This window comes from Spermophilus citellus, assembly GCF_964194105.1.
Source record: "Spermophilus citellus genome assembly, chromosome: 4".
Lineage (NCBI taxonomy): Eukaryota > Metazoa > Chordata > Mammalia > Rodentia > Sciuridae > Spermophilus > Spermophilus citellus.
This window is the reverse complement of record NC_138185.1, coordinates 30,731,886-30,744,625: the sequence shown is the minus strand read 5'-3', so window position 1 is coordinate 30,744,625 and position 12,740 is coordinate 30,731,886. Positions and strand designations below refer to the sequence as shown.

Sequence of the window (12,740 nt, the reverse complement as noted above, 5' to 3'; positions counted from 1 at the left end):
ACACAAATATTGAAAAGTTAAAAATTCCTTAATTTTTTTTTAATTCTTGGTACCACTACCACAATTTTCAGGGCAATCAATATACCTGATGCAATGAAAAGAGAAAGAAAAAGCTACAACAGATAAAAGACCTCAGGAATGTACATCTAATAGACACTACATTGCATTAATCAATAGCTGCACTTTTTGCAAACTGTGGCTATGACAGTCCTGAACAAGAAGGGTTTCCTGTTTAAGCTGCACTAACTTTTCTGACTATGGATCACTGTTCCTTCTGTGGTAGATTTTTACAGTTCCTCTAATGCATTTGAAACAACTGTTTCAAAAACCTGAAGCTTTCCTGACAACTCCTCACTCTTTCTCCTGCTAAGAACTGTAGTCCTTTTCTGCTGTTTTTAAAACTTTCTGCTACCATATCTACCACTTCCACCACCAGATCCATAACCACCATTATAGGGACTGCCAGAACTTCTTCCACCAAAACTGCCCCCCTTCATGGGTCCATAATTTAATTGCTGTTGTCCGCTGTAATTTCCAAAATCATTATAGTTCCCACCAAAATTTTCTCCTTCATTGTAACCATCATATCGTCCTCCACCACCATATCCACCACCTTGGCTTCCATATCCCGGTTCACCACCATCATTGCCTCCTCTACTACTATAACCAGGACCACTGCCATAGTTCCACCATCACCTCCAAATCCATTATATCCACCATCACTTCCTCCACCATAACTACCTCTGCTGCCTCCACCTCCACCACCATAGCCTCTCTTCCACCAGAGTTTCCGCTATGGCCAAAGTTACCTCCACCATCTCCAAAGTTTCCTCCATGACCCATGAAGTTGCCAGATCCACCTCCACAACCTCTTTGTGACCCAGCAGACTGTATCTCTTGTTTAGAAAGGACCTCTTTCACTTCACAATTATGCCCATTAATACTGTGGGTATTTCTGAACAATAATTTTGTCAACTGTATCATGATCATTGAAAGTTACAAAAGCCAATCCTCTCTTTTCCCCCACTCTGCCATGTCTTCCATACTTTTCAAAGTAATCTCTCAAATTATATTCTTCTGTATCTTCTTTAATACCACCAACAAAAATTTTCTTCACTGTTAGATGGGCACCAGGCTATATGGAATCCGCTCTAGAAACAGCTCTCTTTGGTTCCACTACACACCCATCAACCTTGTGTGGCCAAGCACACATTGCTGCATCCACCTCTTCAACAAAGAGTAAGTCACAAAGCCAAAGCCCCTGGAACATCTTGTTTGGGGGTCTCTCATTACCACACAATCTGTGTGTGCCCCATTTCTCAAAACGTTCTCTTAAACTATCATCTGTAGTTTCGAAGCTCAGACCACCAATTAACATCTTCCTCAATTGCTTTGGATCCTTTGGATCATGCCCCCCCTCCCCCTGGAGTAGGGCTGGGGGGGCCACCGGGCAGCAGTTTTACCTCCATTTTGAGACCAGACTCACCTCTTCCAACTCGAGTTCAATATCAAGATGGTAGTTTTTGACAGGCATTTCCCACAACTTGCCTAGACAGAGCCTAACAGCTTGTCCTGGTTCATTTGTCCTGGTTCACATCCTGGCAGTTACTGGGAACTGTGGCAGCTCAGGCTGGTTGAAATCACATGTGTAGCAGAGCTATAGTGGGCCTCTTCCTTAGGTGGTCAGTGAAAAATATTAATCTTAAAATTCTCCTGCTGAGAATGGACTCATTAAGACTTTCTCTGGGGAATCTGGGCTAGTCTGATCATGTAGTCATTTGTTCTTTTCTTTATTCATCAAAGGTCCAGAAAAAACATCAGCCCTGCCATGTGGTAGGCTAATGGGAGGCTGGTCTGGTCTGGTCTATACTAAACTCACTGTCTGCATGGTGCCACAAGAACAGCAACCCCACTGCAGGTCAATCACTTCCTGGAAGGTGGTGTCCAGAAAGGGGCTGGAAGAAAAGGAGAGAAATAGTCTTTGGCTAGAAAAAGAGATTATCCAGGAGAAAGGGGGAAAATAGTCTTTAGCTAGAAAAATAGATTATGGTTCTCTTGGTCTGTTGAGTTTGGACAATGGCCAAGCCAGCTGGCACACAGCAGGGAAGGCCTTGGGAAGGTGAGTCTTGGCCATGAAGAAACCTGAGTGGACACATTCACCATGTGGGGAGCTATGATGAACAAGGTGGTGGACCTGCCTAGCAGTATGAAGGCAGAGGAGCTGGCCACCCTTCTGTGGCATCCATTGAATCGTAGTGGACACTCACTGCTTCATTTAATCAGCTCATAATTGGCATAGTTCTATGCCAGGTGTGTTTGCAATGTATTTGTGTGTAGGAGGAGCATTACCTGGCTTAGTGTGTTGGATCTTTATGGATGTGAGCCAAATTAAATAAATTTTGTAGATCATGAAACACTTCACTTGATGTCAGATATGGGAGCATCGAGGCTGGATTCCTCAGGATCCATTTCTAGAACTGAAACATTTCTACTTGCTCTGCCATGGGCACTAGGAGGTAGGCATTCTTGGCACTGCTAGGGTCAGTGCCAGTCAGCAACCCATCTGTGCATGGATATACAGTGACTCAGACAATGGTATCTTTGTTATAAAAGGTGACAGAGTATATGGATGTGGGGTCTCCATGAGGCCCTCAAGGTCCTGGGAATGCCTTAGAACTGGACTGGAAATGACACAGATATACTATTAGGACATTTCTAAAAAGAGGGTTCCTGGGGCTGAATTATGTCCCCACAAATTCACATGTTGAAGTCCTAACTCCCCAGTACTTCTTAATGTGACTTTCTTTGGAGAGAGGGCCTTTTAAGGGGTGATCAAATTAAAATGAGGTCATATGGATGAGCTCTAATCTAGTAAGACTGAAGTTCTTTTAGGAAGGGGAGATTAACACAGAGGGAAGACCATGTGAAGACAGAGAGCAAATGGCCTCCATGTCCAACTCTTAAGTATCACCCAGAGCACTGACAAAGAATTTCCATGGTGTATTTTAGGGGAGACTAATAACTGTGTGCCCTTGGGCAAATGACAGAATGAAGACTTTGGATGTCAGCTTCCTAAATTGGAGATCATTATGGAGATCTGATAAGACCAAATATGCTAAGTGCCTGGCATCCTGGCCAGGAGGGTGCATACCATGAGAGGAATTAAAAATAATAGTTACTGATCTTTTTCTCATTATAAAAGCAGTATTTGTTCACCAGATGTGTTAGTCAAGGTTCTCCAGAGAAACAGAACCAGAAGTGTGTGTGTGTGTGTGTGTGTGTGTGTGTGTGTATGTGTGTGTGTAGAAGGGAATTTTTTTTTTTTTAATGAGGAATTGGCTCATGGAAGTTCATTGAAGCTGAGAAGTCCCACAATCTTCTGTCTTTAAGCTGGAGAATCAGGGGACCTGGAGGTATATTCCAGTTTGAGTCCAAAGGCCTGAGAACCAATAATGATGATGGTATAAATCTTGGTCCAGGGGCAGGAGGACACTGAGGTTCCAGCCAACACAGGCAGACAGGACAAAAAAAAGTGGGGGTGAATTCTTCCTTCCTCCACCTTGTTCTATTCAGGCCCCTCATGGACTGAATGTTGTCCACCCACATTGGTGAGGACAATCTTCCCACTCAGTCTAGTGAGTCAAATGCTAATTTTGTCCAGAAACATCCTCACAGGCACACCCAGAGTAATCTGGGCACTGCTTGACCCAAGCAAGTTGACACATAAAATTAGCCATCAAACTGTGAATTTTTTGAAATATATAAAAATAATGCAGAAGGAAATAAAAATCACTTGTTGTTTACCACCCAGCTGTAACCACTGTTAACACGAATGCCTATATATTTCTTGTATTTGTTCTTCTGGATATTTGTATTTTTTAAATTTCTTTGTTTTATAAAATATACCTTTAAATTGGGTGCAGAAGCAACTCAGGAGACCGAGGCAGGAGGTTGCAGTTCAAGGCTAGCCCTGGCAATGTAGCAAGATCCTGTTTCAAAATAAAAAATGAAAAGGGCTGGGGTGGGTAGCTCAGTGGTAGGGTATTCTTGGATTCAATCCCCAGTACTGAAAAATAAATAAATAATAAACAAAATAAAACAAAATGTACATATATTGCTCTTATAGATTCACACTCTGATTTTCTTTTCTTTTTTTTTTTTAAAGAGAGAGTGAGAGAGGAGAGAGTTAGAGAGAGAATTTTTTTAATATTTATTTTGTAGTTCTCTGCGGACACAACATCTTTGTTGGTATGTGGTGCTGAGGATCGAACCCGGGCCACACGCCTGCGAGCGCGCTACCGCCTGAGCCACATCCCCAGCCCTGATTTTCTTTTAAAATTCTATTACATATGCTTCCTCATGTGATGAACATTTTTTAAAAGCATTATTTTTAGTCTCTGTGAAACATTCTATTGCATGAAAGCACTGTATACATTTTTAAAATTTAAATTGTGATTTTCTTTTTTTTTTGGGGGGGGGAAGACTGATTAAGAAACTTTATTACAGAAAATGAATGCATCCAACGTCCCCAAGTACATTTGTGACAAAAACAGACACAAGGGAGACACAGACAATAGTTGCTACATTACAGCCTTGTTCTTTCCTAAAGATAAAACATTACTCAAGAACAGGGTAAGGGGGTTGGAAGAGAGTGTTTAAGAGAAAAAAGTACTGTCCTTTTGACTTAATAACAGGTTGGCATTGCAAGAGGATTGGTCCAGAAATCAAGCTAAGCCTAACCTTTTGTGGTAACATCATGCCACTTAAAGCATCTCAGAGAAGCTAGAGAACAACATTCCACTGGGTCATCTAGTGGCAGTGTGTAAACCTTAAGAGTAGTGGTCTTGTAACAAGCAACTGGAGTCTCTCTATAACCAAAAGTCTGCTTAATCAAACATCATTTAGCTAAATACCTACCCCCCACTTCTATCTGGCTACTGAGGGAGCATAAAATCCACCCCCACCCATAGTTAGAAAACTACTTCCTTGGGATTACTGGTTGAGCCATCTCTTCCATATCTGATGAGGTTGGCCTGTACATTGTGCATTGTGCAGTAGTAGCAGTTTCAGTTTAGAATGCCAAGTGACAAGGGCATGGCTAGAGCAGGATGAACAATACTGGAACAAGTGCCTCTGGGCAAACCTAATGACCAAGGGTTTTTAAATTAGTGGAAGAATTAAAAAAACATATTTAGGACAAACAGTTCTGATGGAGAGGGAATGGTTATGAATGAAGATCAGGCTGTGACCATGATTTGCACTCATCTAGGACCTGACACAGTAAAGACAGCTCCTTAGACAAGCAAGGTTCTGAAGAGTGAACTTTTAAGAAAAAGCTGCTTTCATGTAAAATACCATACATACACACAAAAAAAAAAAAAAAGAAAAAAGTTTCTATATCCAAGTGTTAATGCTAGGCAATGCTGACACTCACCCACAACAGTATTATCATTTGTTACTTCTGTGAAGTACAGATAGCTAGCCATCCACTGATATTTAGTATCACCATTTGCCACTGTAGCAACCACCCCCACCCTAACCTAGGCAAAATGTTAACACCATTTACTAATACAACCACTGAAACACAAACCAAGCTTCTTTAGTTTAAGAACATTGAACAACAATCTACATTTCTGATGAATAAACTCAAATCACAGGTAGGCCACTCTCTATTTCATGATACATTTACTGCTTAGAAATGTTGATCCTATCGGCCTGCTGAAGTGACCCAAGATGGAACTTAAATAACTTTCTTGGAATGTCTGATTTTTTGAATGAGGAAAACAGGGCCAAAATATGGATAATGTCCCCTACCCCACCCCATCCCCCCTCACTGGGGTCTAGGAGACAAGCAGCAATTTAAGGCCTCCTCAAATGTTGAGCACAAGAAATAACTATGCATCCCATTACATGTGCAGGAGTCAGAGAGGAGTGAGAATAAATAAGGTATGAAGTTTTACACCCTATACACTCTGGAAGACATTCTTACTGTTTAGCAATGCATTTGACACCAAAAGGAGATGTAGAGCCGAAGGTAAAAAGTAAAATCTGGAGTTAGCTGGGCCCCATCCCGCCTGCCTGCCTTCCTGAACAGTACTGAAGGCTGCTGGCCCTTGCCTATGTCACTACATTCACTGGTCTACACTTCATCTTAATGCCATTCAGATACAACAAATCATGCAGTAACTTCAAGTAGCCCCCTCCTTCATCTCAGTCCTAAGCTGACCATGTGAGTAAAATAGAAGTTACCAGATTTATAGGGAGGAACAGTTTTAAAAATGTAATACTGTTTATTTAACTTCAAAAACATTTCAGCATTCTAAACATACAAAAAATAACATAACGTTGCAAATTGCATTTAAGTACAGAAGGTTCTTGAACTTTCATTGATGCAGTAGCTCTTTGCTTTGCTGACAATGAAGAGTTCTACAGTCTGTTTGAAAACAAAGTTTAAAATCTACCGTACTTAACTAAAAAAAAAATTCAAACACTTTTCATGCCAGCTGACCCCCCTTTTTCCACAACTAAGAAAGGCAGCAGAATGCTATATCACTATATACAAAAACAAGACAACCTGAAGCTAAAGGGATGCCCACCGCAGTGTCAACAGGTCCAGCCTCACAGTGCACGCCCTGAGCTACGGCCCCTCCAAAAGGCATCTTCCCCCCACAGCCTCAACGCCAAGCAAGGAGCATCAAGAGTTTGTCTCGGTTGTTTTGTTCTTTTTACAGACTATGGATATGTACAGTTGATAACTGAGGATTTCTAGCCAATAACCATATAGTTAACACCACCTTACAAATAAAAAAAAAAATGCCAGAAACATCTTCAGATGCCTTGTCACACCAACAGCAAAGTGCACAGAGTGAGGAGAACACGAGAGTGCCTTTTCATTTTAAAAATGTTTGGAAATATGTACAACTTTGATACAGTTTTAGGGTGCTCTGGACACCCAGGGCCACTTCATGTAAACCACTGACAATTTCTAGAGCATTTTGAGAGACTACAATATGATCGTGATCAAATTCTGAAATTAAACCTAATGAGAGTAACAGGCACATCTCAAATAAGATGTGTCAATCATGGCGCTCCCCTACTCTAAGGTATTCACAAGAAGAAGGATAAACAGTTTTTTATTCATCCTCCTCCTCCTCCTCCTCCTCTTCTTCCTCCTCTTCTTCGTCTTCCTCTTCCACTTTTTTCCGGGCAACTTTAGCAGGACCCTTTGTGCCATCAAACTTTCCTTTAGACTTATAGTCAGCAACATCCTTCTCGTATTTCTCCTTCAGCTTTGCAGCCTTCGTGATGTATGGCTGCTTTTCACTGTCACTTAGGTTATTCCACATCTCACCCAGCTTTTTTGCCACGTCTCCAATGGAGATACCAGGATTTGTGGACTTGATCTTGGGGCGGAATTCTGAACAGAACAGGAAGAATCCAGACGGTGGTCTTTTGGGGGCATTAGGGTCCTTTTTCTTCTTGCCTCCCTTAGCTGGTCCATAGTCCTTCATTTCCCGATCATAGTGTACTTTATCTGCCTTTGCCATTTCATCAAATTTAGATTTCTCTTTCCCAGACATTGTCTTCCACCTCTCAGAGCACTTCTTGGAAAATTCTGCAAAATTGACAGGGACTTCTGGATTTTTCTTCTTATGTTCTTCTCTGCAAGTCTGCACAAAGAAGGCATAAGCAGACATCTTGCCCTTTGGTTTCTTGGGATCACCTTTAGCCATCCTGACTGTATTGTTCGCTAGTCTGGGCAGCGCAGGGCATGACGCGCGGCTCAGCGATCCCCAGCCTCGCGCTAGCTGCCTCCACGAGAGCCCTAAATTGTGATTTTCTAGTCAGACATGATGCACCCTTCCAGGGCGCACCCCCCAGTGACCCACCTTCCTCTGGCCACACCCCACCTGCCTACATGGTGGCACCTGTAATGCCAGCAATTCAGGAGGCTGAGGCAGGATGATTGCAAGTTTGAGGCAAGTCTGGGTAACTTAGTGAGACCCTGTCTCAAAAACAAACAAACAATAACAAAGCAAACCAGGGCTGGGAATGTAGCTTAGTTATAGAGTTACCCTGAGTTCAATCCCCAGTACCACACATGCACACACAAAGAACGGTGATTTACATACTTTCTAAAATTGAATTGATGCGTCATCGGTGCCCCTGCGGGTCAGATCTTAGAAGCAAGTGTCAGTGGTTGTGTAGTCAGCTTTGCATCACTGTGACTAAAGCACTGGACAAGAACAACTTAGAGGCTAAGTTTATTTTGGCTCCCAGTTTCAGAGGCTTAGTCCCGAGTTGGTCCAGTTCATTGCTTTGGATCCAAGGTGAGGCAGAATATCATGGCAGAATGGTGTGCAGAGGACTGCTGCTTACCACTTGGTAAGGAAGCAGAAGGCAGGGAAGGGGCTGCAGGGGGGATGTACCCTTCCAGGTTACTCCCCCAGTGACCTACCTCCATCTGCCTATAGTGACCACCGAGTTGGTTCATTCAAAGTAGGATGGGCTGGTTAGGTGATAGCTCTAACAACTGAACAATTTCACCTCCAAACATTTCTGCATTAACACAGGAACTTTTGGGGGTTGCCTCATATCCAAACCATATTTTCAGGACTTGGAGATATTTGTGAAATATCACTGAATTCCAACATCCTGGATGCCTGGAATGTGGTTTAGGAACAGGGCAGTAGGCTCTGAGCAGAAGCCTGGGGCGGGAACCTTTAAAGCAGTGAAGGTTGGGCCCCCAGTCCTGGGCCTGAGGACCATGTGGAGAAGCCAATGTCTCAGGCAAAGGGCGTGGTCTGACCCAAGACTGTGTGGAGCAGCGATAGCAGCACTATCAGGCCTCTGAGGCCTAAATTCTGGCCCCATCTGGCTATCAGAACTCAGGTAATGGCAGACAGGAAGCAGCCACCCTAAGAATCAGCCACATACTCACGGAACAAGAAGCAGAGACCTTTTTTCATAGGTCTTTGGTTTTGAAAGGAAGTGCCTCTGAGAAATTCTCAGCATAATTCTGTGTCTATGTCTGGACAGAAAATGGCTGTATCTATCTCATGTATGCCACCCTGAGCCCTGCAAGGTGGGATTCATCTTAAAGAAGCCACCTAGGTGCAAATGCCACTTTCCTAGTCCTCTTATCTTGGAAATTGTGGGTCAACGAGCAAGTCTGTTGAAGGTTCAAAGAAATTGAGAGTCTCAGGGAGGATGAAGATATTGCAGCAAGGGGCTGAGTCTTCCTCAGAGAGAATCCCTCAGGCAGTCAGCTGACTGTTTAGCTCTGAGCTAAGCTACAAGGTCTGACAGCCTGTGGGGGTGGGGGCTGATTCTACTGCTGAGCAGTCACCGGGGAATTGTGCCAGGGAAGAAGTCCTTAGAAACAAGAGAAGGTGAAGGCTCCCCTGCCAGGCCCTGAGACCTCAGTGCTCCCCCAAATAACTGTCTAGGACTAGTCAGCCTCTCCAGGATGACCTGGGCCTCTGGGTCCTTTTTAGGGTGTAGTCCTCTGCTGCAGTCTGGCTGGGCACAAATCACGAGCCACTGAAGCAGGAACAAACTTTATTTCTGAGCTCCACCAGCACACTCCACACACGCTCCCCGGGAACTCTCCCGAACGCCACCCATGCGGCCTTCTCTCCAGACACATCACACACCAACCGGAAATCCCGCCTCCAGCACTTCCCCAACCAATGGGAACTCTCCGGGAATCCCGCGAGAACTCCAAAGTAGCAGGCCGAGGGGGACAGCAGGGGTCTAATATACACAGCTTAACATAACCATTATCATCTCAATGGCTTGCTGGTGTCACCTCTCAACCACTCCGTTCTGGCAAAAATGCCATGCGTCATTCGGACTCGGCTATGGCTCTCAGCAGTCCTCAAAACCCCCCCATCATCCCATCACCTTGGAATTCACAGAACTTCAGAGTCACCTCAGATCTGACATTTCAGAACCTGCATTTAACAACATCCTCAGGTGATCATGGGCCCAACTAGGCATGAGAAGCGCTCATTGGTGGGCTGGATACTGTCCCAATCACTCAGGAGGGGTGGGCCTTAGGATTCAGATGAACTTGTGCTTTTCAGACAGCAGGAGTTAACTAACCACCTCTTCATAACCCTATTGTCATTCACCCAATAAGCTCCCAGTTCTCTCCTTCTTCCAGGGGAATTTCCAGCTTTTTGTTTCTGGGTCAGGTGTTTCATTTCTATCGAGCTTTTTGAAAATTTCAGGGCTTGGGGTAGTCTTCTGTTTCTATTACAACTTCCAGTTGTGCAGTGGATTTTCATGTGTGAGATTCATATCAGTAGCATCAGCATCACCTGGGGATTTGTTAGAACTGCAGATCATCAGGCCCCAGCCCAGTACTTGGGAATCAGAAGCTCTGGAGGTGGGGCCCAACCCTCTGTGCTTAGTAAGCTCAACAAGGGCTTCTGATGCAGGTTCCAGGGTGGGAACCCCAGAGCCTTGTTGCATGGTAGTCCATGGGTCCCGCACAACATGATTAAGGAGCTTGCTAGAATTGCAGAATACTGAGTTCCAGACCAGACCTGTGAGTAGGGAACCTACCTGCAGTTTCACTTGCATGTTTGGGTTCAAGGAGCCCTGCTCCAGGGCAAGAAGGGAGGGTAATGTAAGGTCCTTGCTAGCATCTGGACGGCCATCTTAATAGCTGCCATTTTAAGAAAAGTTTCACTTTCTTGTGCAAAGGCGTTTCTGAGAAAGGCTCACCACTCCTTCATACCAACCCCACACTTCACCGCCTGCATTAGGACCTCCCCCATAAAAGTCAAAGAACCCAAGCCTGTATTGCCTCCAAGAACAGGGGCAGGACTCACAGGAGGCGGGCAAAGAATGACCATAATGCAGGATGAGGTGAGTCTTAGCAGAAAAGTTCTAGGAGTCAGACAGGAAGGGAGCTTGTTGAGTGAAAATGAATCACTGCATGCTCAGATCAACGGGCAAGGTCAGGCTCTGGATCTGGAGACGCTTGGGTTCTGGATTAAGGCTCTCACTGAATTTCCCTCCAAAGGCAGAGGACACCTTTTTGGTCTCATCCCTAGACAGGGATGTGGGAAAACAAAGGCAGCATTTGGCAGAACCCTCTCTGGGGATAGATTCAGTTTAGTTTATTTAAAAGTTCTTGTTTACTTTGTAAAATAAACTTTCCATTTGAAACACTCTCAGGAGTCAGAGATGACAGGAAGAAAACCTGAGGGCCTGAGAAATAAATACCTAAGCTCTACAAATAAATACCTATGCTCTGGATGATTTCACTCTTCTCCATGGGCTAGTTTTGAGAAATTAGTATTGTCAGATAATGAATTTATTTAAAAAATTTTTTTTGAAGGAAAATAGCAAAAATGATAGAAAATAGTTCTGACAATTTTTGTTAAGGATTAGCTTTGTGGTGGTCCATTTGTGAGTAGTGCTTTTGAGGTTTCCTGTTTTCTTTGATTTAGTAGTTTTGGGAATGACAGGGTCTTCAGGTGTTGACTTTCTTCTTTCCATCTTTAATACAAAGTTCATCCTCTGATCACTGAAGGATATTGGCATTGTATTATATATTTTTAAAACCTCATATTTTTCTGTTGTCAACATCCCTACAAACAGACATGCTGTGTTCCCGGCCCAGGCACCAGATGCACCAGTGTGGTAAAGCTCTATCTGCCAAAGTTGCCCTTCTTAAAAGTCCTCTGGCTCTGACCTAGTGACACACAAACACACCCATACAATCCCCCTTCTGTTTGTGTCCTGCACCCTGACCCCTAGTAAAGGCACTTGCCTGTGGTTTCTGTCTCTCGCTCCCACCTGCTTGATGGAGCTGCTCCTCCTATTTGGCTGCTACAAGGCATGCTGTGCTTACCTTTCCTGGGACCTGAGCATCATAAATCCTTTAATTTCATATGCCTGAGTTTGATTTCCCCAGCCATGTTGGAGTCATAGTTCAAAGACCCACCAGGGGAACTTCCTTCCCCAGCACAATACAGGCACTTGCTAAAGCACCAATACTGCGGATTTCATCACTCACTTCTTAAGATTACTTCCTGCTGTTGGTGAATTAGAGTTGCCAAAGGAAACCTCTACAGAAGATAACCAAAAGCATCACAATCCTGGTGCCTCCAACTTAGGAAGGAAGAACCTGTTCAGAATGAGGTGGGAGGTTGTGATAGAAGAGAAGTGGCCTTTTGGTCCAAAGATATGGAATCTGAGAAATGATTGTCACTGGGGCTCAGAGGACTTGAGAATGTTTTAGAAATTGAATTAGGGGCATAAAGTGGGTAATTCAGAGCTTGTTAAGCTTCATTTTATCTAGAAAGTCTATTTCTAGGGGCTGGGAGTGCATGTAGCTCAGTAGTAGAGTGCTTGCCTAACATGCTTATTAATATTTAATAATATTTAATTGAACCCTGGGTTCAATTCCCAGCACTGCAAAAATCCATTTTGAAATCTATGACAGAAAAATGTTCCCGGAGCATGTGAATTGTGTTCCTCCTCAAGAGTACTTTTACAGTTTACCCAAGGCTGAGAGCACTCAGATACTTGCAGGGGAAAAAATGAGAAGGCAGCAGAAATAAACTAGTCCCTAATTGCAAGTAAGGATGATGGCAGGATCACAGTAGGTACATGTAATCAGCCATCACCCGAGGCTCAAAGTGCCACTGGCTCAGATCAACCCCCAGGTGATCCTACCAACACAGGGTCAGCACCAATGAATACAACTTCAAACTCTGTGG

General features: G+C 43.8%; 1 protein-coding gene and 1 pseudogene across 2 annotated transcripts; both read right to left on the bottom strand.

The window, feature by feature from the left end:
• Positions 1-322: 322 nt before the first annotated feature.
• Positions 323-1,469, bottom strand: LOC308647493 (heterogeneous nuclear ribonucleoprotein A3-like; annotated as a pseudogene). The gene has a single exon. The product of its transcript is annotated as a heterogeneous nuclear ribonucleoprotein A3-like (transcript).
• Positions 1,470-5,816: 4,347 nt separating this feature from the next.
• Positions 5,817-7,807, bottom strand: LOC308647495 (high mobility group protein B3-like). The gene has a single exon (XM_081291583.1). The coding sequence runs from the start codon at positions 7,731-7,733 to the stop codon at positions 7,134-7,136; it is 600 nt and encodes a 199-aa protein (XP_081147709.1). The 5' UTR covers positions 7,734-7,807; the 3' UTR covers positions 5,817-7,133.
• Positions 7,808-12,740: the final 4,933 nt, after the last annotated feature.